Source organism: Halichoeres trimaculatus, unplaced genomic scaffold (genome assembly GCF_033239565.1).
Source record: "Halichoeres trimaculatus isolate MK-OKI-2021-1 unplaced genomic scaffold, fHalTri1.1 fHalTri1_scaffold_23, whole genome shotgun sequence".
NCBI lineage: Eukaryota > Metazoa > Chordata > Actinopteri > Labriformes > Labridae > Halichoeres > Halichoeres trimaculatus.
The window spans coordinates 22920467-22945951 of NW_027437201.1; the positions used below are offsets into that span (position 1 = coordinate 22920467).

Genomic DNA, 25485 nt, shown 5'->3' on the forward strand with positions numbered 1-25485 from the left:
TGGCTCTGTAACGACACGCGGGTCTGGGAAAGGTTATCCGGGGTAGCTGTTCGGTAACAGTTTGTTCTTGTTTGGGTTTTTCCTGCACGCTTGAACTTTGTGACAAAGAAATCACCGGCAGGCAAAGAGCGTCAGAAAGGAGCTTATGTTTGAAGATTAAAACTTGCTGTTGTTGCACTCAAAGCTCCTTAAGGATCTGGTTTTCAGAGGTCTCCTCTCGTCTTCCTCTCAGAGGGGCCCAATAACACAGACCTGGGATTTTTGAACAGCTACTGAGAAAGTTTTGAGTCATCCAACACTTAATATCCACAAGGCATTCTTTGAGATTGGCAAAGCTTTTAGAGTCACTGGGGTTTATGGGCTCTTTCTTTCCCTCACACACACACACACACTCAGCTTCCCCCTTTCTGAGAAGCTATTGGAGCCTATAGCCATGGCTTATTTGCTTGGTATAATGGGGCCGTGCTGTGCCAGAGGACAGGCTTGGCTGGGAGGAGAGACCAGAAAGAGAAAGTGGAGTCGAGGGAAGGAGTCAAAGCAGAGGTCGGTTCAGGAAAGTCTGCCGTTCTGGGCTCTGGGTTCCCCACATCTGTATAATAACGACTGAGTGTGTGTGTGCATGAGTATTCATGAAGCGGCGGTCACGAGCGGCAGCCAAGCAGAGACTTTGGGGTAGTTTGAGTACATTGAGAAGCAGACAAAACCTCACACACACACTAAACATCACTCAGCTCTTTGTGCTCGACTTTTTTATTCACAGTCAGAGAAATTCTGTTTATGACTTTTTAATGGAGCCTGCAGTTTGGTTTGGAGAAAGTGTGATCCTGCAGTTACATTAGAGGGTTCTCAATCCTGTTTGGTTTAAAGAACAGGCCCCAAAAACTAACATTTTGGAGCTACCTTCCAGTTTCTGGTCAAAAATAAGGTCAGAGTTAGCCTAGCAACCACCTGTAGCATCACGTTTCAACGTAGGAGAGACTCGAGGGCCGTGCACCTGACTTAACATGTTAGTACAAGCAAACCACGGGTATTTGACACATACCTGGGTAACAGAAAGCTAACCTGGCTGGCTAACTTTGGTTGTGTTTTTGTTACTCCGTGCTACATCCGCTATCGTAGCTGCTCTAATTAGCTTCTTCCACTCGCTAATCAACATGCTAAGTCACTGGGTGCGCTGTGATGGACTGATGTAACCACGCTTACATCCTGATACAACCAAAACATCAACATCCAGGCAGAGGAGGGGGGTTGAGGCAGACACAGACACTAACACACATATTTAGAGGCCTAGAAATGAAGACGAAGTTATTATTTATTGTTATTTTATTTCACAAAGAGTTGAAACATAATGAAAACCTCTTTTTTAATGGCTCTGATTAGTTTCTGCGTTTTATCATAGTTTATTTTATTTGTTTTATTGATGTTCTTATTTGATTTGTATTCTGCAGCACTATGGGAAACTTGATTGTTTTTAAAACATGTGAAACTATATTAAATGAATTTGTGTAAACTGAATTAATCCAGGTTGTAGATTAAAGATGGCGGATCTTGCTTTCCCATATTGTTAACATAAAGGTGAAATAACAACACTGGATGTCCACATCATGAGATCTTAACGAGATCTTCTGAAATGATGAGGTCATCAAATAAGGAAGCCCTCACAGGCCTCCAAAAGGCTGGCCAATCAGAGAGAAGGGGGTTGGTGAAGCAGGGAGCCTTAAAGAGACAGCAGCGTTTCAGACAGAGGCTGAAATAAGGGTTAATAAAGCAGCAGTGGGTCAGTGCAGAGACTGAAAAAGCATACTACTCCCTCTTTAAAATAAAGAGATACACAAGAATCTGCCCATCTCTTACCACAGTTAATGATAAGTTTCTTTAAACTCAGCATGCCCACCCCCGTGATCACATGTCTACCATGCCAGAACATAATTAATATCTCCAACATGAACAACAACGCCAGAAGAACTTCTTCATCCTCCTTTCTAAAAGTCTGCAGTCAGAGAAAGTCCCTCAGATCCAAACCAACCCATCTCCCTGGACTCCACAGACCCATCTCTGCCAGCATGGGCACAAAGAACACAGTACTGTGTGTGATCCAGGACTGAACAGTCTAATACTCCATCATTTCTTCTTTATCCAGAACAGGAGCCGAGGAGGGAGTCAGTATGAGCTCTTTTTAAAGTGAGGAAGCCGAAGAAAAGCAGAGAGAAACAGAGAGAAACAGAGAGAAACAGAGAGAAACAGAGAGCACACAGTGTTTCTGTTACACCAGGCTGAGAATGAATTCAAGTTGCCCCAGAAACAGGACGACATTCAGATTATTTGTCAAATCACAATCGCGTAGGAATCTAGCAGACCATTGAAAAGTATTGTTGAATTTAAAATCTGTTATCTCCGCATATAAATACGTCAAATGGTGAATTACTTCAGTTTAGATGGATGAAATTATAAACAAGTCAATCAACTTGATGAAAAAATTCATAAAAGTTAGGATAAGTTCAGAAAAACTCTGTAATGAGGCGTCAGCAGACTGATAAACTGGATCTGAGCTTTTTCTCACTCTCAGATCAGTTTTTACACTCCATGTTACTGCGTTGCTGCATTTTCATGTCCTCAAAGCACAAATTTTGCTCCAAATATTTAATCAGACCTCTGTCTAACACAGGGGTTAGGTAATGTAGGGCACTGGGGCCAAAGCTGGCATGTACTGCTAGTGATGTCAGCACTCAGGCATTAATTTCATTGAGGCAGAGGACAAAACAAACAGACAAATAAAATAAAATAAATAAATAAATAAATAAATACATAAATGAATGAGTATTAGAAATAGGCAAAAAATGAATTAATAAATAAAAAAATGAATTAATAAATAAACTAAGTTAATAAATAAGTGAATAAATAAAAAAATAGGGATAATAAATAAATATATAAATAAAATAAATAAATTGATAAATAAAATAATTAAGAAAAAAAATTATGTTGATAAATAAATAAGTAAAAAGATAAATAAATAAGTAATTGGGTAAAAGACATAGAAAAATTAATAGATAGATAAATAAAAATTTAATGAATGAATAAGTAAAATAATTCAATAAATAAAGTTAAAAATAAGTTTGTAAATAAATACATAAATAATTGAGTAAAATAAATAGAAAAATAAAAAATCAAATGAAATAATAAAAAAATAAAAGAATTAATGAATAAATTAAATTAATTAATTAACAAAGTTCATGAATAAATATGTAAATAAATAAAGAAATAACTGTTGTATTCTTTTTATTGAATTTATCTTTCCTCAAGAAATTGAACACATTTTAAATGTTCTTTTTTTGCAAAATTTTAACAAACAATGTTAAAAAATAAATTTAGATTAATGTTACAAGAGCTCCAATGTGTCTTGCAAGTAGGTTACTTCAAATCTTTTGGGAGCCCAGTCTGCTAGCTCCCATTCCGTCCATTTATCAGAGTTATCAAGGCTAACAAACCAAGTTCCAGTCATTCTTTACAACACAGTTTGACAAGGGAAACTTTTTCTGTCAAAGTGTGTTGTGTTAGATGTCAAGTGCACAGCGTCTTTTTGAGACCAAACACATAAATTGGCACTTTGGGCACAAGTGTGTTTTAAAGTGGCTTAAGTCACTGAAATACCTGGTTTAGCTGCTTTAGATGGATGAAGTTATGAACAAATAAATCAATTGAATCATAGAATTCATAAAAGTTAAGATCAGTTCACAAAAACTCTTGATAATGAGGCTGGATTTGAGTTTTTCTCACAGTCGGAGCAGTTCCTAAGCTCTGTGTTGCTGCCTTGTTGCATTTTAATGTCGTCACAGCACAAGTTTGCCTCAGATATCTAATAAGACTTCATCGTCTGTGTGTGTGTGTGTGTGTGTGAGCTTTCGTGTGTACTCTTCCAACTTGCGTGTGTGAGTGTGTGCAGACTACTTTGACTTTATCAACTTCAGAAATATCAGCCTGCGTTCTTTTCTGGGGCCAGATCAGCTGCGTGGATAAAGCTGAGTCCACATTAATCACGCTGATTCTGGCGCTCACACACATCCTTCTCATACCTCCACTCCGCTGAAATTTGGGCACCTCTGCTCAGACATTCTTTCAACTTCCTGTTTTATTTTTTTTTTAAGCTTACATACGTGATAAATATCTTTTTTCTTTCCGCTCTGTTTAAAGCTAAAGCTGACTTTGTTTGCTTTGGGTTTGCAGACGGAAGTGTTCACATGTCGTGTGTGTTTCCATTTGTGGTAGCGTCCAGCGCTAATTTAGCTGAATGGAGGGTTTTTATCAGCTACGGTATGAACGACCTGGCATCACTGTCTGACCCTGACAGGGCGACGGGAGAGACCGAGCGGCTCAGTCGTCGCTAAATTAATGAGACGCTTTGGGGAACTGAAACACAGCCTGACCTTTGCCCTCTCTTAACTCAGTCTCACACACTTTCTGACACAGATGCTGTGTGTTTGTGGATGTGTGTGAGTCTGGGAGGGAAAGCTCTGGTGGCCACTGAATCAATTATTCATTCCTCATCTCACTTCCTGTCCTCGCGTTCGTCTGTTTAATTTGTCCTCCTCTCACTTGGTAACCAGGTTTACTCTGCGCCGCCTGCTCCTGAATCCAGACGGAGACTTTTTCTCCTGGTTTCCATCAAATATGTATGATTTCTGCTCTTCTTGACACTGTGTGTGTGTCCATTCAGACTGTGAAACAGTTATAGGGATTTCTATTGGTTGTCTTTGTCCCACAGCTCTGCTCTGGTTTGAGTTTTTCATCAGAGGAACGACGAGTGTCTGGATTATTCTGGCGTTTGCAGAGAGTAGATTACCCCGGTGAAGCATCAGAGAAAACTAAGAGTGCATGACGAATAAAAAGTTTCCTGGAAGCTGTAAAAAGTGTTTAATTGTCAGAATTAGTTTCTGAAAACTTCTTTCTTGCTGCATCAGGAGAAGCTTCATCTTCATTGTTGACTTTCTTTATGCATAAGAAAATTTAATTTCTTGCTAAGCGGTACGGTTTCAGCTGCAGCTCAGGCTCTGGGTGAGTCATGGGTACCCTGCTCTGCAGGGCTTTATGCTAATACGCAGCTATAGGAGCTTCAGAGGAGAAACATGCAGGAAGTTAAATGGTTAAAGCTTTTTTTTGCTGAATCGCAGATTGATTTTGATTCATAAAATCAACTCTTTGGCGAAACTCTTCACGCAGAAAGTCACGGATGGTGATATGAAACAAGTAGATAAGGATGGGTACTGAACAGAGATGCAAACAATTAATCAATAAATTCTTGATAAGAAATTATTCGATTGAAATAAATTTATTGTAATTAATCAGGTTTTTAACCTGTTATTCCCTGCCAGCCCGCATGAGGGCGCACTTTGCACCAGACGTCCCTGACACACACACGGGAACACGAGGAGCAAGAGAAGGCAGCCCGTGTTTTAAGGTAAAGGAGGATTATAAATGCTGCTAATAGTCCAATTCTGACACCTTCATTTATTTTCATAATTTATTTTATATACTTTATAACACTGCTATATAAGAGACAGCATGTTTATTTATTTTCAAGTTAAATGCACCTTCATTTTTGTTCTGTTTATGAATTTGAGAAATTTGTTTTGCCAATTCAATCAATCAAAATGTATTTAAAAAGCACTTTACAACACTCGTGGTTAGAGGTCGACCGATATGGGTTTTTTGGGGGCCGATGCCGATGCCGATGCTTTCCAAATTTGGGCAGCCGATGCCGATATGCATAGCCGATTTTTCCAATTTGATATTCAGGCCGATTGTTAAATAAATATATATTTATCACATTTTTGTGAAACGCAGCAATTTCTGAGCAACTAAAAAAAAAATCTATTACAACAAGTCGTGTCCAGTCCTCTGAACATTTATTGAGCTTTCAAAACAATGAAATATTTTGTCTGAGTAAACACACAATGTAACAAGCAGTAGTAAACATTCACACTCTTCTTAAAATGTCAAAAAAGAAATTCAAACTTATTAATATAATTTGAACAAAAGTATGTAATGTATCCAAGTGGTTCCACAAGTTTGAGGTGCTCATCTTTTTTGTGCCTGATCAAAAATTGCGTCATTTTATACAACGGATCAAAAATCGGCTTTTTAAAAGAAAATACGGCCGATGGCCGATAGAGACAAATGTCCAAATATCTGACCGGCCGATAATTCAGTCTACCTCTACTCGAGGTGACCAAAGTGCTTTCTAGATAAAATAAACAGTAAGATAAGAAATAAAAGCAGATTAAAAGAAAACAGCAATAGAACATGTCAGGAAAATACAATCTGATAAAAACAGATAGAACAAGACAAAATGAAATAACATCAATAGAAATGATCAATTAATCAATCATCAAACGAATTACTTGATAATTTGCATCCCTAGTACAGAATTGGGTATTTTTATGGGTACCAGCCGAATGCCATCTGTACCAGCTGCCGACTGATGTTAAACCAAATGGTACCATTGTTAGGCACCTAAACGCATCGTTGTGACTGTGAGGAAGTGGAAGAGAAGGCGATTTTCCATGCTGGACATGACCGCAGCACTGAAAGTTTATATATAGAGAAATAAATATGTTAAATTAAAAAACTTGATTATGAAAAATAATGTTTATTGTCACGTAAACACACAAAACTACCATTACCACCATTGAGTACCAGTAGGGTTTGCCAGGTTTCGGTACTATATCGTTTCAAATGTGAAAAGTACCCATTCTTTCATGTAAATGGATGGGAACATAAGAAATTCATTGACAGACATTTCCATTTAATATATTTATATACATAGAGAGAAATATAGACAGAAGAAGTTATTATTTGCATGCCCCAAGTTACATTTAGCAGTATGTCTGTGCTGGGAGAGCACACCTCCCCTTTCTCTTTCATATATAAAAGCCAAGGCAGGGAGAGCATCAGCTCACAGCGAGCATTAGTGATATATTACATCATATACATATGACAGTGGAAATCAGACACAGTGTATAAAAGGAAACAGAAAGTAGGACTGAGCAAGAACCTCTTGATACACATCACAATATCACAATACTGTGAAATATTGCAATATTCTACACAGTTAGCTAAGAAAAATAGAGATGATGTACAGGTAAATCAAAATATTACTTTAAATTAAAAGAACGAAGGGAAACATTGATGTCTATGGCAGATTGACTTGCTCAGGAAAACAGAAACCAACATCATCAAGTTTAAAAATTAAAAATTATTAATATATAATAGCTCTTGGACGCCATCTACAGCAGTGGAAGTGCACCCAAGTCGTATTTTATTTCCAAATTGGCTAAAATATTATTTTTTATTTCTATAAAAATATCAATATTGAGAGTTGAAACATCAAATCTTTATCCTAGGTCAAAGTATGTTTTGCTGTATCAATATTTTATTCCTTATTTGATGATACTCTGAAAGCTGATGCTGTGCTCAGTTTGTCTCCTTAAAGCCCATTAATCAGGATCATCATGAGATGTTAATGCCTTAACCTCCAGTACAAGCTTTAGTTAGTGTTTCTGAAGATTTAGATCCTGTAGCGTGTTTCTGATGGAGTTACACGGCTTTAACAAAGCTGCTGATCTGACCGTCCTGGTAGTGGATCAGCATCACGGAGCAATTACTGTAAAATTAATGAAACGTCATTAAAATATGCCAGAAAATGTGCATAGAGAGTCTTCAATGAGCAGGAAAAGCTGTTGTAGCAGTGTGTGATCTGTTCTCTTAGCTGCTGCTGCTGACTGCAGGATGAGGAATATTTCCTTATATCATGTTACTCAGGCTCCTGCTGGTGTGAAATCCCTCTCCCACTCCCTCTTCTCTCTGTGTCTCCCCCCTCTGTGAGGTGGAGGGTGTTTCCTCTGTTTGACTGCAGCATCCTGGAGTCCTTTGATTGTGCAGGTGTTACAGCGACACTTTGTGCGACCTGACGGCGAAAACATCGGACGACCTGTTCGAGCATTTCTGATCGTCAGCGGTGACAAAGTGAGGCTTCACCCTCAGCAGATGGGTGAAAATGTTGGATCCTGATGAGTCTCTATGTCTCATGATGATGATGATGATGATGATGATGATGTTGAATTTAATATCAGACACGACGCCAGTTTTCAAGAGCCTCCCTTGAAGTTCAGTAATGTAGCTCCAACAGTTCAGCCTCAGACACCACAGCAGAGGAGATGTGACTTCACAAATCTTCCCAAAGTAAGCTTGTGTTGCTTAGCAACTCAGTCTGCAGTGGGAAGAAACAGGGGTGTTTCCTGGCTGATGAGAGATGTGTGTGTGTGTGGAGAATCTGTGTGTGTGTGCATTGAGCCCATTAGGAACCTCCACCCTCAGGTGCAGACATTTAATATGTTCAGCTTGTTTTCACAAACACTCAGCAGCAGTTTAACTCTCTGACGTGACGTCCTACATCCAAAAGAGGAACATTTTGAAGATTCTTCTTATGTCCTATTAAAATTGGACTCTCACTCTTATACCTTAAAGTTTTTATTTACTCTGTCCACATTTACAAAAGAGAGCATGACACAGTGTTAGTTTCTATTCAAATTGAGAATATATTGGAAGGAAGTGCTGACTCTACTGATAGGCTCGAGTGAGAAAGGAAGTCGTGACCAGAAACTACCAAAATACACTCTGTGACTACCAAAATAAAACAACCCATGCAAAAATTAGTTTGCACTTATCTTGACTACATTGATAAACGGACATAATGAACAGAGCCAGACCAGGAGTCAACAGATTGAGGTTTTACAGCCAACATGGATGAAGCGGGATTTATCAATGGAGCGGGAAGCGCGGGAACTCCTCCATCTGACTCCAGCCATCTGTCAGTCATGGGGTCAGCAATCTTTTCTTTCATAGGAGCTATTTTGGCTCTGCTCACCTGGATTAAGTTCTATAAATAGTAAAATCTAGTAAATAATTATCCAAACAAGAAGTTTTTTAATAGATTTGCAAAAAAATAAAAAATAAAAATAAATAAATAACAATAATATAAAAATTGCAAAACTTAAAAAATATTTGAAATTAAAAAATAAAAACATTTCAAAAACCTGCAAAATTTTGACAATGTTAAAAAAGATTCAAAAGTGCAAAATTTGCAAATTTGCCAAACAATCCAAAATGCATTTTTTAGACAAAATCAAAAGTGAATAATTTGAAAAAAATTTAAAAGTTTGCAATTATTTTAAAGGTTTTTTTTTGCAAAATTTCAAAAAAATGCAAAATTTGCAAAAAAAGTGTAATTTATTAAAATTCAAAACTTTCAAAAAATGTTTGAAAGTAAAAAATGGAAAAAATTGAAAAACTTGCAAAATTTTGTAATACGTAAAAAAAAATGTCAAAAGTGCAAAATTTGCCAAAAATCAAAAATGCAAATTTTTAAGACAAAAATCAAAAGTGCATAATTAGAAAAAATATTCAAAAGTTTACCAACATTTTTGAGTTTTTTTTTTTTTTGCAAAATTTAAAAAATGAGCTAAATTAACAAAAACAAGTTTTATTTATTAAAACACAAAAAATTCAAAGTTTGTGAAAGAATAATTTAATTTGTTACATATATTTATGATATTGCTCATCTCATCATTTTTTGTTGTTTGCCAATGCCCTGCTGCATCAATCATCGATACTCTTTGTAAAAAAATAAAAAAATAAAAAAATAAAAAACAAATCTTTATTTCAATAATTATTCCCTAAAGCTCCAAGGAGCCACTGCAAAGGAGTCAAGGAGCAGCATGAGGCTCCAGAGCCACAGGTTGAAGACCCTTGGTCACTCAGCTTGTTGGACTGAACATGCAGAAGGTGTGAATTGATCAACAGAAAGGAGTAGGACTGCAGCCGTATCTGGTGAATTTGAAGCGTAACAAACACACATTCCCTTACATTAAGTCAAAGGCTGTAAAAGGACATTATGCTGATGCATGATGTGTACATTTAACTCAATCTTCCTTCTTTAAATTTTACTTTATCTCCTTTCCTGTAACCTCCCCCCTCACTCCTCAGTCTCAGAGATCCCTTTCATCTGCCTCCCTCTCTTCATCTCTCCTCCGTTTTTCATCCTGGCTCTCGTATGGTAGGCACTGATACAGCCGACGTAACAATATGCCGCTCTTCCCTTCACCCTGCTAACTCCCCGGCTCCTGACTCAGGCTGCTGATAAGCCGTGTCAGCGAGCGGTGGGGATATGCAGTGTTACACCAGCAGGATTTTCCACACCATGAGTGGAGATGCTCTGCTCCAACACGCTGGCCTTTTGCAAAGAGTGGTGCTTCTCCGCATGTTGCTGACACCACTTATTTACCAGCCTAAGACTCATTTGAAGCGATATGGATTTGATTAAACTCAGGGGCGTTTATTGACAGCTGAATCAGAGGAGAGGTATTATGGGTTTATGAGAATCTTCCTCTCATCTGTGTGAGTTATGACACCAAGCAGCAGTCGATGTGTTCATGAGGATTTGCTCTTTTTTTTTATTCATAAAGGACAACTTGACCTTGGAAGTTCTGTCAGCTGTTCTACAAATTAAAAAAAGTCTGATTTAGGTATTTCAACACTTTTTTTCCTAAACTGACTTAAAAGTTAGAGTCTGCAGGATTTTTCTTAAAATAATAAAAAGTCAGTGTCAGTGTCAGTGTCTGTGTCTGCCTTGAACCCCCGTCTCTGCCTGGATGTTGATGTTTTGGTCATTGATAGGCCAAAATGGTTTTTCCAGGTCCGATACTGATACTGATTATCAAGGAAGCTGATAACCTACATTTGGGGCTGATAAAAGTGAAAATCTTGGCGTCAAAGTTTGGGAAAATACAAACTTCACCACTTAACTTTGTTTAACGGCTTTGCGCATATGTTTATCAAACATTTCCTAAGCTTAGCAGCTGTCTTATAAAGTTAAATGAAAACTTAAAAGCATACAAAGTTTTCCACAGGAAGTCAAGTTTTCCAAAAAAATGTGTCTGCATGTCACCAATCCAATGGTATGGTGGGTGGGACGATGCTAACTGGCGGCCGATATGCTTCAAATCAGCCAATCACATGCACAAGTGACTTTGTGTGTTGATTATCGAGTGGAAGGAGCTAATCAGAGCAGCTACGATAGCGGATGTAGCACGGAGAAAGACGGACAACCAAAGTGAAAACAAACTCCAAACAGATAAAGCTTGGCTCGACTTTCTTTAACCAGGTATGTGTCAGATACCTGTGGTTTGCTTGTACTAACATGTTAAGTCAGGTGCACGGCCCTCGATTCTCTCCCATGTAGAAACACGGTGCTACAGGTGGTTGCTGGGCTAGAGAGTGTCTTCATGTAGCTTTGTTTGGAGGCTGTGGGTGTGAAGTAACCAAAACTCCCGCAGATTCTCCCTTTAAACATCACTTCATGCACTTTTCTTCTATTTTTGCCCATCCTGCTTAATTCATGAAGCTTATTTCATTCTGTATCTGGAATATCAGATATTTCTCAAAGCTTTTTGCATCGGTGGTAAACAAACTAACTCGACTCCTTGGAGCTGAACTGAAGACAGATACCTGGGACCTGGTTTTGTGTCAGGGTGACATGTCTTCATGTGGGGACTCACAAACAGAGGCAGACATGTGAAAGCGAGCTCAGGCATCCAAGCACGGTGACAGTGACAGATTGCACATTACAAAGAGCTTCACCAATCGGCCTCAATATTTCATGAACATCCTTCCTCTTTCAGTTCGCTCCTCCATTTTTTATCATATTCTGGCATGTTCAGCTTTCTTTCTCTGAAAAAGTTTTATTTTTGTCAGAGATGTAGCCCGGCTCATGAGAAAAGAGAGGAGGGAAAGTGATACGAGAGGAGGAAAGACGCTTTGAGGAGTTGGTGAAACAATAGGAGGTGAGCAGTAGGGTGAAGCCGCAGCAGCTGTCTCTGGCTTTAAAGATAAACCTCACTTTTCACCCCGAGCTACTTTCTCCTCCTCTGTTTTGCACACTTTCACAGAGTTGCTTTTCTCTCTCGGCTTTGTAAAGTTTGTCTTGTGAAGACGCCGCGCTCCTGAGGAAACAAAAACAAAACGGAGAGCTGTTGTCACGAGGCGAGTAAAATAGTAAAGCCGTTCTGGAGGAACAGGGGCAAAGAAAAACGAGATGGTGGTGTCAGCAATCCGCTCCGCAGCACCCGTTTTGTAATCGTCCCCCAATGATTTCCTGTCAACAGACAGAAATGCTGCAATTACCCCGTCTCAGACTCGCCTGAGCCTAAATGTCCCGACTTCCCCGCGAGTACAGACTCTGGGACTTCACGGCACTCTCGGCCTGAGCGCCTTCCTGCAACAAAACGAGCTCGTTTATTGAATAATGAAGCCGAACATGGGAGAAATGTTTCTGCTCATGACTCTTTTCTTAGCAGTGGTTTTAATCCTTTAATCCTTTAAAGTTTCACCTTTTCTGTCAGTGAAGGTCGACATTTTTCGCACATTTCCAGCAGGAGTAGCGTCTAGAATATGTTAACACAGCAGAGTGCAGGATCACTGAGCAGGTAGGACTGGATCTGCTCGTGCGTCCCGTCGTCCGCCTGCTCTTTTGTGACCAAAGAAAGTCACAGAAAGTCTGCAGCGTTGCACCAAGGTTGCCTGAGCAGTCAGCAAGGTTAAAACTGTGGGCTCATTTATTTACTCTCACTGTTTGTTTCTGTTGGTTTTCTGTGTACGGCTTGAATAATTGATTCTGTTTTGAGCAGTGAGCTGAACCTGCAGTGGTTTCGCTGCAGAATCAACAAGTTCGTCTCCTCACCTGTGGCGCACACTGATGCACGGCAATATTTAGTTTTGCTGCTGCGATCGTATTCTCTGTGCAGTCGATGCCAGTTTTTCTCGCTTTGCTCAAAGTTTTCTTCAGTCTGCAGTTTTGATGTTCCTGCAAGTAAAGAAAAGAAGTTCAATGTCGAATAATACGGCTGGGAAAATATGTTTTTCTTCCAATTCGATTCTTTTCAGTCATGGTTTTTTGATGTTTTACTTTGCTTTCTTGAAACCAAGCTGCTCTAAGAATATGAGACGATGCTAAAGTGCTAAAATCTGCTGTTTCTCCAGAGTCCACTTGAGGCTGGTTCTGGAAGTACAGGAAGTCACAAACACACCAGGCCAAAAAAAAGCTGTTTTCACAGCAGAAATGAACCTTTTTACAGCCTGGTTCAAAAAACGTCTCCTGTCTGAGTCGCTAACTTCACTATCGGCACCCACTGTACAGGGGGTTATATATTTTTTTTCTCACTCGGTCGTTCAGAGGATATTAAGATTGTGAGCTCGCCCAACCAGAGGCACAGCTCAGGTCACGTGGCCAACAGGCGTCCTATAGCTGTACGCAAAGCCCTTGTCTCTACCAATATAGCTGTGATTGCCGATGTACTTCATTTTGCACACAAGCTAGTGGCTAAAACACAAGCTAAAAACTAAAATGCAAGCAAAAACTAAACACAGACTAAAGGCTAAAACTCAAGCTAGAACTTAAATGCAGACTAAAGGCTAAAACACAAGCTAAAGGCTCACTCAAGCAAATAAATAAAATACAAGCTAAAGGCTAAAACACAAGCTAGAAATAAATACAGGCTAAAGGCTAAAACAGATACTTAAGACTAAAACACAAGCTAGAACTTAAATGCAGACTAGAGGCTGAAACACAAGCTTGGTGCTAAAACACAAACTAAAGGTTAAAACACAAGCTAATATATGAAACACAGTTCAGGCTAAAACACATGCTAAGGAATAAAACATAAGCTAAAGGCTAAAACACAAGCTAAGGAATAAAACGCAAGCTAAAGGCTAAAACACAAGCTAGAACTTAAATTCAGACTAAAGACTAAAACACAAGCTAAATGCTAAAACTCAAATTAATTAATGAAATACAAGCTAAAGGCTAAAACAAAAGCTAGAACTTTAATGTAGACCAAAGCTTAAAAACAAGATTAAGGCTTAAACACAAGCTAGAACTTAATACAGGCTAAAGGCTAAAACAGAGGCTTAAAAAAAAAAAGCTTAAGGCTAAAACACAAGCTAATATATGAAACACAGGCTAAAGGCTGAAACACAAGCTAAGGAATAAAAACACAAGCTAAAGGCTAAAACACAAGCTAGAACTTTAATGTAGACCAAAGCTTAAAAACAAGATTAAGGCTTAAACACAAGCTAGAACTTAATACAGGCTAAAGGCTAAAACAGAGGCTTAAGAATAAAACACAAGCTTAAGGCTAAAGGCTAAAGGCTAAAACAGAGGCTTAAGAATAAAACACAAGCTAAAGGCTAAAACACAAGCTAGAACTAAAATGCAGACTAGAGGCTTAAACACAAGCTCAATGCTAAAACTCAAGCTAAAGGCTAAAACACAGGCTTAAAGCTAAAAGAAAGCCTTTGCCACAACCAATATGGCCGCGATAGCTGATCTGCTTCATTTTTTGTTTCAGATACAAACTGGTGACGTTGGGGAGACTACGTCCATGTTTCATACAGTCTTTAATAGGAACCAGATAATGTTCTTTTCCATCCCAGCTGATAAACAAAGACTAAAATGAAGGAAACAAATTTGAAAAGAAAAAAAAGATTTGAACAAAAACTTCTGAAAACTAGCATTAGCGATTTTCTTTCCTTTCCTGATCAAATAACTATATGTGATGATGTCAGATCTTTACCTGCTCGTCTTTTATCTTCCTCTTGAAGATTTTTGATCTGATCAATCATCTTCCAAGTCTCTGTTTGTCTCTGCTGATCCTGCGAGGTGTGATGCTGAATGAACCTGAGGTGTGATTCAGGAAGTTCACATCTCTGCTGAGTTAAAGTGGCAGCACCTCGTGTTAAGTGTTAATGAGAAGTGTTAATGAGAAGTGTTAACGCCGAGCGAGGAGCCGAGATCCTCACGTTGAGATTTCATGCAGTGTTTCTGCAGCACAAGTGTAACTTTATCTTATTGTTCAGCATCAGAATCGTGGCTCTCGTGCAGTTTTTGTCTGAAATGTTCTTCCACGTCATGCTCGGCCCCCCTGCTGAGAGATATGGATCAGGAGAGAGGGCGCTCCAAAAGCCAAGGCCAGTATGAGCCGAGCCGAGCCCAGACCGATGCAGAACCACGTCCTGTGTGAGTTATAGTAAACACAATGAATAATTTCTATTCAGAGAGACTCTTCGGTATCGATCGGCCTCCGTCTGTGTGAGCTGCTCATCTCTTCCTGCTGAGGATTCATTTCCCCGCTCTCATGAAACGCCAAGACACAGCCTGATGAGATCAAACTTTTTTACACCAAACTTTGCTCTTATGAGTATGATCCCATCTCACTGCTGTCTGACACTCCACACACACACTCACACACACACACACACTCTGTGCAGCTCCTGTCCTGGTGTCTGAGGTCACGTCATTATCAAACAGAGTGAATCAGCGGAGCAACACAGAGAGTGAAAACACGATGCTTTCATATTGTTTCCCCCTCGTTAAACAAGAGGAAGGGGCTTAAATGTGTGAGTGTGTGTGTGTGTGTTAATGTGTGTGTGCATGTTAGTGTATGACGGGAAACGTGTGAGGAGGAGGGTTAGCTGTGAGAAAGCCACGAGGAAAGATCACGAATACTGTTTGAGGTGTTGATTAGTTTGATTTGATGTTGCTTCTGATGAAATCATTGCTGTGTAACTTTCTCTGTGTGTGTGTGTGTGTGTGTGTGTGTGTGTGTGGTGTGTGTGTGTGTGCATATGTCTTGAGTGAGGATCAGGCATCTTGCTCTCAGACTTCTGACAGAGCATATCTCTGTGTATCTTTGCTCTAATTGAATCCATCCCTCAGGGCATCGCCACTTATTTATATGCTGACACCATGAAGGTGTGTGTGTGTGTGTGTGTGTGTGTGTGTGTGTGTGTGTGTGTGTGTGTGTGTGTGTGTGTATCAGAGCTGCAGCACAGTCAACACTCCCTCCTCATTGTTTAATTATAGCCCACCAGCTGGGGGAAACATAGGAAGAGAACAAGAGGAAGAGAGGAAGACTTATTGATTGAATTAGTGAGATTATTCATTTTTAATGTTTTGCTCCGTCGCTCTGACGAAGCCTCTGCGTAGAGATCTCAAACAGAAAGTTTAAATCACATTTTAACTTAAAGTTCGCCTGAAAACTCTCTGAAAGCCCAGAGTTTGCTCACAGGTCAGAGGTGAGACTGTAGGTTAGACCCCTCAGCCCCTCAAGGAGACTTCTTTGGCCTCGATAGGTGAAGCCAGAAATTAAAACCTGATTTCTTTGTGAGTTTAAAGTGAAAAAGTTTCACTTAGTGATATCTGCCTGATTGTAATCCACACTTTAAAGTGAGATTTTTAGCTTCGGTTAAGGGTATTTCGACCTGAATTCATCTACGGCACATCAACATTTCTATCACAACACAACACCAGCTGATGAAGTTTCAATTTCTTTCTGATTTCTGTGATTAATTTTGTAGTGATGGTGGACACTGGAGCCTAACTGTCGGACAGAAAAAGGACAGAAGAGCAGAAGAAAGAGAAACAGGGAGAGATAGAGCACGAGCTAAAGGCTAAAACAAAAGCTAAGGGTCAAAACTCAAGCTAAAGCTTAACCACAAGCTAAAGACTAAAACAAAGGCTACAGAATAAAACACAGACTAAAGGCTAAAACACAAGCTACAGGCAAAACACACAGGCAAAAGGCTAGAACACAAGCTAAAGACCAAAACACAAGTCAGATGCAAAAACACAAGCTAAGGGCTAAAAAATAAACTAAAGGCAAAAACCCAAGCTAAGTCTCTAAAACAAAGGCTAAAGGTTAAAACACAGGCTAAAGGCTAATACATATCCTTAAAGCTACAACAAAGCTAAAGGCAAAACACAAGCACAGGCTAAAAATACAAGCTAAAGACTAAAAACAGGCTACAGAATAAAATACAGACTAAAGGCTAAAACACAAGCTAAGGACAAAAATGCAAGCTAAAGCTTAACCACAAGCTATTGGAACTAAAATACAGGCTGAAGGATAAAACACAAGCTAAAAGCTTAATCACATGCTAAAGGCTAAAACACAGGCTACAGAATAAAACACAGGCTAAAGGTTAAAACACAAGCTAAGGGCTAAAATACAAGCTAAAGGCAAAAACCCAAGCTAAGTCTCTAAAACAAAGGCTACAGAATAAAACACAGGCTAAAGGCTAATACATATCCTTAAAGCTACAACAAAGCTAAAGGCAAAACACAAGCACAGGCTAAAAATACAAGCTAAAGACTAAAAACAGGCTACAGAATAAAATACAGACTAAAGGCTAAAACACAAGCTAAGGACAAAAATGCAAGCTAAAGGCTTTAACACAAGCTATTGGAACTAAAATACAGGCTAAAGGATAAAACACAAGCTAAAAGCTTAATCACAAGCTAAAGGCTAAAACACAGGCTACATAATAAAACACAGGCTAAAGGTTAAAATACAAGCTAAGGGCTAAAACATGGGCTAAGGGCTTTTTCAAAGGCTACAGAATAAAACACAGGCTGAAGGATAAAACAAAAGCTAAGAGCTTAATCACAAACTAAAGGCTAAAACACGGGCTACAGAATGAAACACAGACTAAAGGCTTAAACACAGGCTCAAGACTAAAACACAAGCTAAGGACTAAAATTCAAGCTAAAGGCTAAAACATGGGCTAAGGGCTTTTACAAAGGCTACAGAATAAAACACAGGCTAAAGGCTGAAACATAAGCTGGAACTAAGACATAGCCTAAAGGCTAAACACTGGCTAAAAGTTAATGCGTGAGCTACATGCTAAAAGGCTAAACTGTTTGTGATAATGTTCATTTAAAGTCACATCTTCACTACAGTATGCCTGAGACTCTGGGCCAGAAGGTGGCGCTACTGTTGCATTTAAACAGATCATCCTCACCGCAGCTTTAAGCTAACGAAGCTGCCAGTTTTTACACTTTTTACTCTAGAAATCAACTTTTTGTTTCGGCTGGATTAAACAACATCTTCAGTTTGACCTCATCCTACTTATAGACCCAGATTAATTATGCAAAACATGATAAATTATCATATTGTGTCGGCTTCTTAATTGGTTGCAGTGGGAATTTAGGGGCTAGAGAATAAGTAAACACACACATAACACACAGAAGTCAATTAAGATGAGCTCCAGATTTTACATTAGTGTCAAAATGTAAAGAAATACACAAAATAGAGAGGTTTGAAGCAGTGTTTGACTCTTGTATTTTCCTGCTGTGGTTTTCCGTGCCGTGTAAAACTTGTTTGGGTAATTCTGCAATGTGGTATTGATTCAAAGCTGCTCATAAGACCTGAGAAGTTATTCCTTCGTCTTTTTTGGGATCAAATCAAGGTCTCATTTTCTCAAAATCTGATTTCTGATGCTTGATTTGCATGAAACATTCACTTTCTCTTTCTTCTGGGGGACAATCCTCCACCTTCGACACTCCTTCATGCAGTTATTGGATCCAGAGTTGTAAAATAAGCATTGATCACTTCCAGGAGTCGTTCAAACTGTAAAGAGATGTCGTATTTATTCTTCTTCTATAGATAACAGTCTCACTTTAATTGTAATGTGTAAGCCGCTCCATCAACGATCCGTTTATGTCAGCCCCACAAACCCAGGCTAATTGTCTATTGATTGTAACTGCAGCTTCACTTAAACACAGACGATAAAACCCTTTCTGTAAACCCCGCAGCAGGCGCTGATGGCTCTGTGCAGCAGTTTTAATACAGACAGGTCACAGTGACGGCTGTTTCTGTGACACTGTACAGGCCGCTGTGTGCAGAAATATCCTTGGAGGGATTTGTGATGGCTGCTGGATGTTTGGGAGTCTGGATCCTCTCTGTCTCGGTGCAGGATCCCAGCGTCTCTGATCAGAGGAGTCACACAGATCCTGAGGAAGCTGAGGTTTCTTTGACCTCACCTTCATACGCCTGTTTACAGCACGTTCCTCCTCTTCTGTTGTCTGTAGTTTGGCTGCTTTGTTTCCTGGTTTTCTGTGGATGTGATGAGTTTTCATGCTGACCTGTGCAGTCTGAGCGAGCACTTCTTATTAATTAGGACGACTTCAGAGTCAGACGGAAGTCGGATCCACAGGTCCTGAGTACATTTTCAGTTCAAAGTTGCTGGTTCAAAATAGTTGAGACCAATTACTCTTTGAAATCTAAAAATAATAAGTCATTAGTGGGAATAACATCTTTTCTTTGTTACACTTTTGAGGTTTGCTCAAAGAAAATTCTTGCAGTTTCATCAGTGACCTTTAAAACTTGCATCTTTAACTTCCTGATTAAAGTAATTCAGGAGCCACAAAATCTACTTTATCTTCAAAATGAAGACCAAAAAGTGGATAAATCACAATTCATAGTAAAAACCTAGTGAATAATAATTATCTAAACAAGAAGTTTTGGGTGTTTATAAGTTGAACATTTGATGTCTTAGTTTTTTTATTTTCAATAAATCTGCAGATATTAAAAAAAGAAAAATGAAACATTTCGAAATGTCATAAATTTCATAATTTACCAAATTTATGACATTTCAAAATGATTTTTTTTTAAATATAATTGCTAAAAATTTGCAGCTTTTTTCAAAATTAAGAAAATTTTAAAAATTTCTCCTGAATTTCATAGATTTGCAAGAATACAAAAATATATAAAAGATTGTCATTTTAAAAAAAATGAAAAAAAAATTGCAAAATGTTTTAAAAACACAATTTCAAAAATTTGCAGTTTTTTCAAAATAACATTTTATTTTTTCCCCCAATTTTCATAAATTTACAAAATATAAAAAGATATATAAAAAATGTAATTTCAAAAATTTGCTTTATTTTCAAAAAATGTAAAATTTCCAAACATTTTTGAAAATTGTTTTTTAAATAATTGAAATAATTTGAAAAAAAGCAGAAATTCAAGAATTTGAAATTTAATTTCTAAATTTGAAGAAAATTTTTAAAATTAAAATAATAATATTAAAAAAACAATTAAAAAATGTTTTTTTTTAATTTCAAGATGTGATTAATAATTAGTGAGTGTCAGTGTCTTAAATCATCAATAACCTCTTGCAAGAATTTTTTTTAAAGCTACAAGGAGCTGCTGCAAACAAGTCAAAGAGCCCAATATGGCTCCAGAGCTGCAGTGCAGATCTATCGTATATCTTTGGATAGATCTGCACTGAATGTCTCGTCTCTCCTCTGTCTCTGAATTTGTTTGGATTCCCAGAATTTAAAAACCTGAGATCAAGTTTTAAGTGTTGTTTTTTGGGAGTCTGGTCTAGCTCAGTGAACTGAAATGACGCCATGTTTCACCCTGATGGAGGTTAATGATAACAACAACACACAGACGACCTGTGAAGCTCATTATTTTTAATCAGCCCCGCCCTCTCCGTCCTTTGTTCAAACATTGGTCCATGTTTTTTGTGTCTTCTGTGTCAACAGCACTTTGCTCTCCTTAAAAACTTCCCCTGTCAGACAGGAGGTGTCTGAGCTTTTGTTTCCTGTTTAATGATCGTACTCTCCGTACCCACTGATCTTTTTAATTGTGTCCCTTTGGACTCGCCGAGCTCTCTGCGCGTCCTCCGGTGTGTAACGTAATCTTCGCTGCCTTGCAGACGCAGCCATCGTTACCGTCTGATGCTGCTGAGGGTCCATGTGGTCACAGCCTCAGCTTCCCTCTGGCCAATGTTTTATTCAATGCTCCTGCTCGGCACAGCACACACCTCCGCGTACCACGTCCTCTCCGAGTATCCATCGGAATAACAATACAAGGACGTGATTGATGTGTGTTGTGAGCGTTCAGAGACGACTCAGGGAGCCGTTCTCTCTCTGTTTACACAGTACAAAAGAGACGTCGGGGGTGGCTGAGCATCAGATACTTGTTAAAGTCCAACTTCCTGTAGTCATATCATAAATGTCAAAAGAGAAATGTGTGTGGGACAGGAATATCCTGGCTATTGTGTGGAGCTCCTGCACATATAATTCAGCCTTTCTCTCCATTTGTAGAGATTTTTAACCACACACAGAATATTTCCTCTGGTGTCAGGATTTTAGCTCCAGCAATTTGAATTATACTCCATGGATTTTATTCTCATAAAAGTAAAATCCTCCTTCATAATTTCTCACACTCACCACCCAGACTGGCACAGTCCAGTTCCTCATTTGGAGGGATGCCCTGATGTCTGTCTGACAGCCTTGCAGATGCAACTTTTTGCAATTGCGATTCAACATGCAATTTTTGGGCTTGGACGTTTATCTTCTGCATTATTCACTAAACCAACGCACTAAATCATCCTGTAGTTTGACCAACACAACAAAGAATATCGTCACAACATAAACAAAGGGTCTGCAACCTGCGACTCTGAAATCTCTTGTGGCTCTTCGACTCCGTTGCAGTGGCTCCTTGGAAAAAAAAATACAATTTTTTTTTGTGAAATTTTGCAAATGCAAATTTTTAAATTTCAACATTTTTTTTTTTGCAAAATTTTATTATATCAGTTTTGCAATTTTTTATTTTTTTGCCAATTTTTCTAGTTTCATTTTTTTTTGCAAATGTCAACATTTTGTGATTTTTTTTAATTTGTTTGCAAATTATTTAAATTTCAACAATTTTATAACATTTTTTGCAAAGTTTTAAAATATCAAGAAACTTTTTTTTTTGCCAATTTTTGTAATTTCTTTTTTTTTTTGCAAATGTTCAAATTTTTTATTTTATTTTTTATTATTATTATTTTTGCAAATTATTCCATTTCCAACCAATTAATGACATTTTTGCAAAGGTTTTACATTTTCATTTTTTTGTTTATTTTTTTAAACTTTTTGCAATTTTTGAAATTACATTTGGGAATTTTATTCAAATTTTTGAAATGTTAAAAGTTTTCCTTTATTGCTGGGTTAGCACAGCTAGCTCGTCCATCTTATTGGAGATAGATCTTACGTTCCCAATAACGATGGATGGAAGGACAGGTCCATGTCGTCACTTCTTAGCTCACACCTGAGAACCAGCACGTCGTCCTCACCTCCTTCTCCTCACCTTGTGGGGAAACATCCGGCCTTGCACCAGTTAGCATTGACATGCTACAGGCTGCTAACAGCTGATTTCACATGTAAACAATGCAGCCATGGTTACATGTAGGATCTCCAGACAAACACAGGAGAAAAGTAGTAAAAATATCACTGAGGCCACAAAAAGTTTGGTGTCTATGACCAACAAATGAGCCATACAAACTCCTCCGTATTTGAGACTTTCCTCATAAGTCGAGGTTGTTACAAATGTTTGTTGTTATTTTCTTTCCAAAAATGTCAGAGCGTTTGTAACCTCGCTAAAACCTTAAAGAAAAGGGCGAAACATCCTGGTTTGACTGTTCTGCTCATCCCTCACTGATTTCCTTATGTGCCATCATCAGGCTCCTGCCGACACCGTCACATTACGGCTCCGTCAGATAAATGAGCGCGCGTGTGTTAATGCAATGAGAGTCAGAGGAGTCGTTTGTCCTCACAGCCTGTGAGCAGACTTTAACACACATAAGAAAATAAATGATTGTTTTCCTTTCAGCTCAAACACACACACACCAACAGTCCGTCCTGTGTGATGTCATACTCCAGTGTGTGTGAGTGTGTGTGTGTTTCCAGCTTTATCTGTGTTTGGTCTCATCATTGATTGGTGTCACGTAGCTCGGGCTGGTGTTTAACCTAACCACATTAGGAATGCTCCGCTTCGACCTCGTGGTCAATAAAATTCATGTGTAATTCATCACGATGTCGTCGCAAACACTCGCTCTGAAGCCGGGAGTGAAAACACACCACGCCAAGCATCAAAACCTCCATGAATCATAAGTGTCTGCTCAGTTTCATGTGTGTGTTCTTCAAATATCATCTTTGGGAATGTGTTTTAACGATATTTCATGCTTTAACTGAGCTGGTGAGCTTGTTTAGGATGACAGAATTCTGTAACTTTTTCTGTGCAGCTCAAACTTCCTCCCCCTCAGTCTCTCCTGTGTTCGTCTGTCCACGTCCTTGACCCCTCACTCCATCTCTCTGCAGACTTTCTATCACCATCCTCCTCCAGGACCTTTGATTAGAAAAGCCAAAGATGTTCTTTTCCACTTCCCAGACTCCTCAGTGACCCGTCTCACCCCTCACAAACATTTAGCCGCAGTGTGTGAGAGATAAAGTGCATCGCTGTCAGTGCAGTTCAGAGTCTGATGATGAGGTCAATGGAGAAAGCTGGAGAAACGCAGCCATGTCTGGTGTTTCGACTTGTATCTTTGACTTTGTGTGATCACCTGTACTCGCTGTGTTCCTTAACTTTCTGTCTCTACATGGTTCGAGCGAGCGTCCATGTTGGTTATCCTGTTGAACTGTGTGACTCTGGGCATGTTCCACCCGTGTGAGGACATCGACTGCGACTCCGAGAGGTGCAAGATCCTGCAGGTAAGACATATGCTTTCTTTTCACGCCGTTTAATGAGAAAGAGTGAGGCAGAGACGACGCTGGCTTCCTCATTTCTTACAACACATGTCTCTGATCGCTCCTCTTCCATGTGAAGGTGTTAATAACCGTCTCGTTGACCTTTGAGCTGAGTTAAAATGACACAATTTATATCGTTTGTGTTACATTGAGACTTTCTTACACATCCAGGATGAAAAGCCTGCACTTCCTTTTTTAAGGACATGTTTTTAACCTTTGCCTTAAGGAGATAAAACTGTGGATAAATGAGGAAACATAGGAACAGGAAGTGGGGAGGACACTGAGTGCTTTCTTGGCACGAGTGTATTTATAGTATCCAGCCGGACGAGGACTCACTCAGACGACTGGGTTTTAGTCGTCTCTGTTTTTTCCACCTTGGCCATTTTTTTTTATCTTGTGTTAACTTACATTCCAAGGATACATTCATGTCTTTTTATCATTTATTTTGTTTTATATTTACAGTTGTGTTTATACCTCAGGATGAGTGAGTCAACTAATAGTAGAGCTATCGGCTCAGACAACACCCAGGTCAACAAGGTCCATGCAAGGCGTTAGGGGACCAGGGTCCAAGTGGGAAACTGGAACAAGACACACATGAAGTAGGATAGACTTTTAACAAAGACAGGCAAGTTTATTTGTATAACACATTTCAGTAAGGCAATTCAAAGTGCTTTACAGACTGAACAAATTAAAAGAAAACATTTAATATTCAATTAAAAAGCTGATTAAAATGAATAAGATACAGTAAAACAATAAGTTTAAAGAAAACTTTATCAGGTAGACCTCGCTAGTACTGGGTTGGACCCTGGTTTGGTCCATATTGACATGATAGCATCACGCAGTTGCTGCAGATTTGTGGTCTGAACATCCATGATGAGAATCTCCCGTTCCACCACATCCCAAAGGTGCTCTATTGGACTGAGATCTGGGGACTGTGGAGGACATTTGAGTACAGGGAACTCATTGTCATGTTGAAGAAAGCAGTCTGAGATGATTCCAGCTTTATGACATGGAGCGTTATCCTGCTGGAAGTAGCCATCAGAAGATGGGTACACTGTGCTCATAAAGGGATGGACATGGTCAGCAACAATACTCAGGGAGGCTGTGGACTTTTTTTTCTTTTTTTGTTTTTTCTCTCTTTTTTTCTTTTTTGTTCTTTTATCCCCTTTTTTCTTTCTTTTATCTTTTTTTTCTTTTTCCCCTTTTCTCCCCCCTTTCTTTTCCTTGTTTCTCTTTTTTCTCTTTTTTTTCTCTTTTTTCTCTTTCTTCTTTTTGTCTGTCTTTTTTTTCTTTTTTCTTTTTTCTGTCTTTTTTTTTCTTTTTTCCCTTTTTTCTTTTTTTTCTTTTTTTTTCTTTTATCCCCTTTTTTCTTTCTTTTATCTTTTTTTTTCTTTTTCCCCTTTTTCTCCCCCCATCTTTTCCTTGTTTCCTTTTTTTTCTTCTTTTTGACCCCCCTTGTTTCTCTTTTTTTCTCTTTTTTCTCTTTCTTCTTTTTGTCTGTCTTTTTTTTCTTTTTTCTTTTTTCTGTCTTTTTTTCTTTTTTCCCTTTTTTTTCTTTTTTCTCTTTTTTTTTCTTTTTTCTCTTTTTTTTTTCTTTTTTCTGTCTTTTTTTTTTCTTTTTTCTCTTTTTTTCCCCTTTTTTCCCTTTTTTTTTTCTTTTTTCCTGTGGACTTTAAACCATGCTCAGGTGGTACTAAGGGGCCCAAAGTGAGCCAAGAAAATATCCCCCACACCATTACACCAGCAGCAGCAGCCTGAACCGTTGATACAAGGCAGGATGGATCCATGCTTTCATGTTGTTGAGGCCAAATTCTGAGCCTACCATCTGAATGTGGAGCAGAAATCCAGAAATCTCTGAGTTACTGTTGCCTTTCTATCAGCTCCAACCAGTCTGTCCATTCTCCTCTGACCTCTGGCATCAACAAGGCATTTTGTCCCACAGAACTGCTGCTCACTGGATATTTTCTCTTTTTGGGACCATTCTCTGTAAACCCTAGAGATGGTTGTGGGTTAAAATCCCAGTA

General features: G+C 38.7%; 1 protein-coding gene across 16 annotated transcripts in view; it reads left to right on the top strand.

The window, feature by feature from the left end:
* The window catches only part of cacna1g (calcium channel, voltage-dependent, T type, alpha 1G subunit), a 380213-nt gene that overhangs the window by 148586 nt on the left and 206142 nt on the right, over positions 1 to 25485 (top strand). For all 16 annotated transcript variants that reach the window (XM_074662958.1, XM_074662959.1, XM_074662955.1 and 13 more), the window contains exon 3: positions 23313 to 23425. In XM_074662958.1, coding sequence (XP_074519059.1) covers positions 23313 to 23425 — 113 coding nt within the window. The remainder of the gene's footprint in view (positions 1 to 23312; positions 23426 to 25485) is intronic.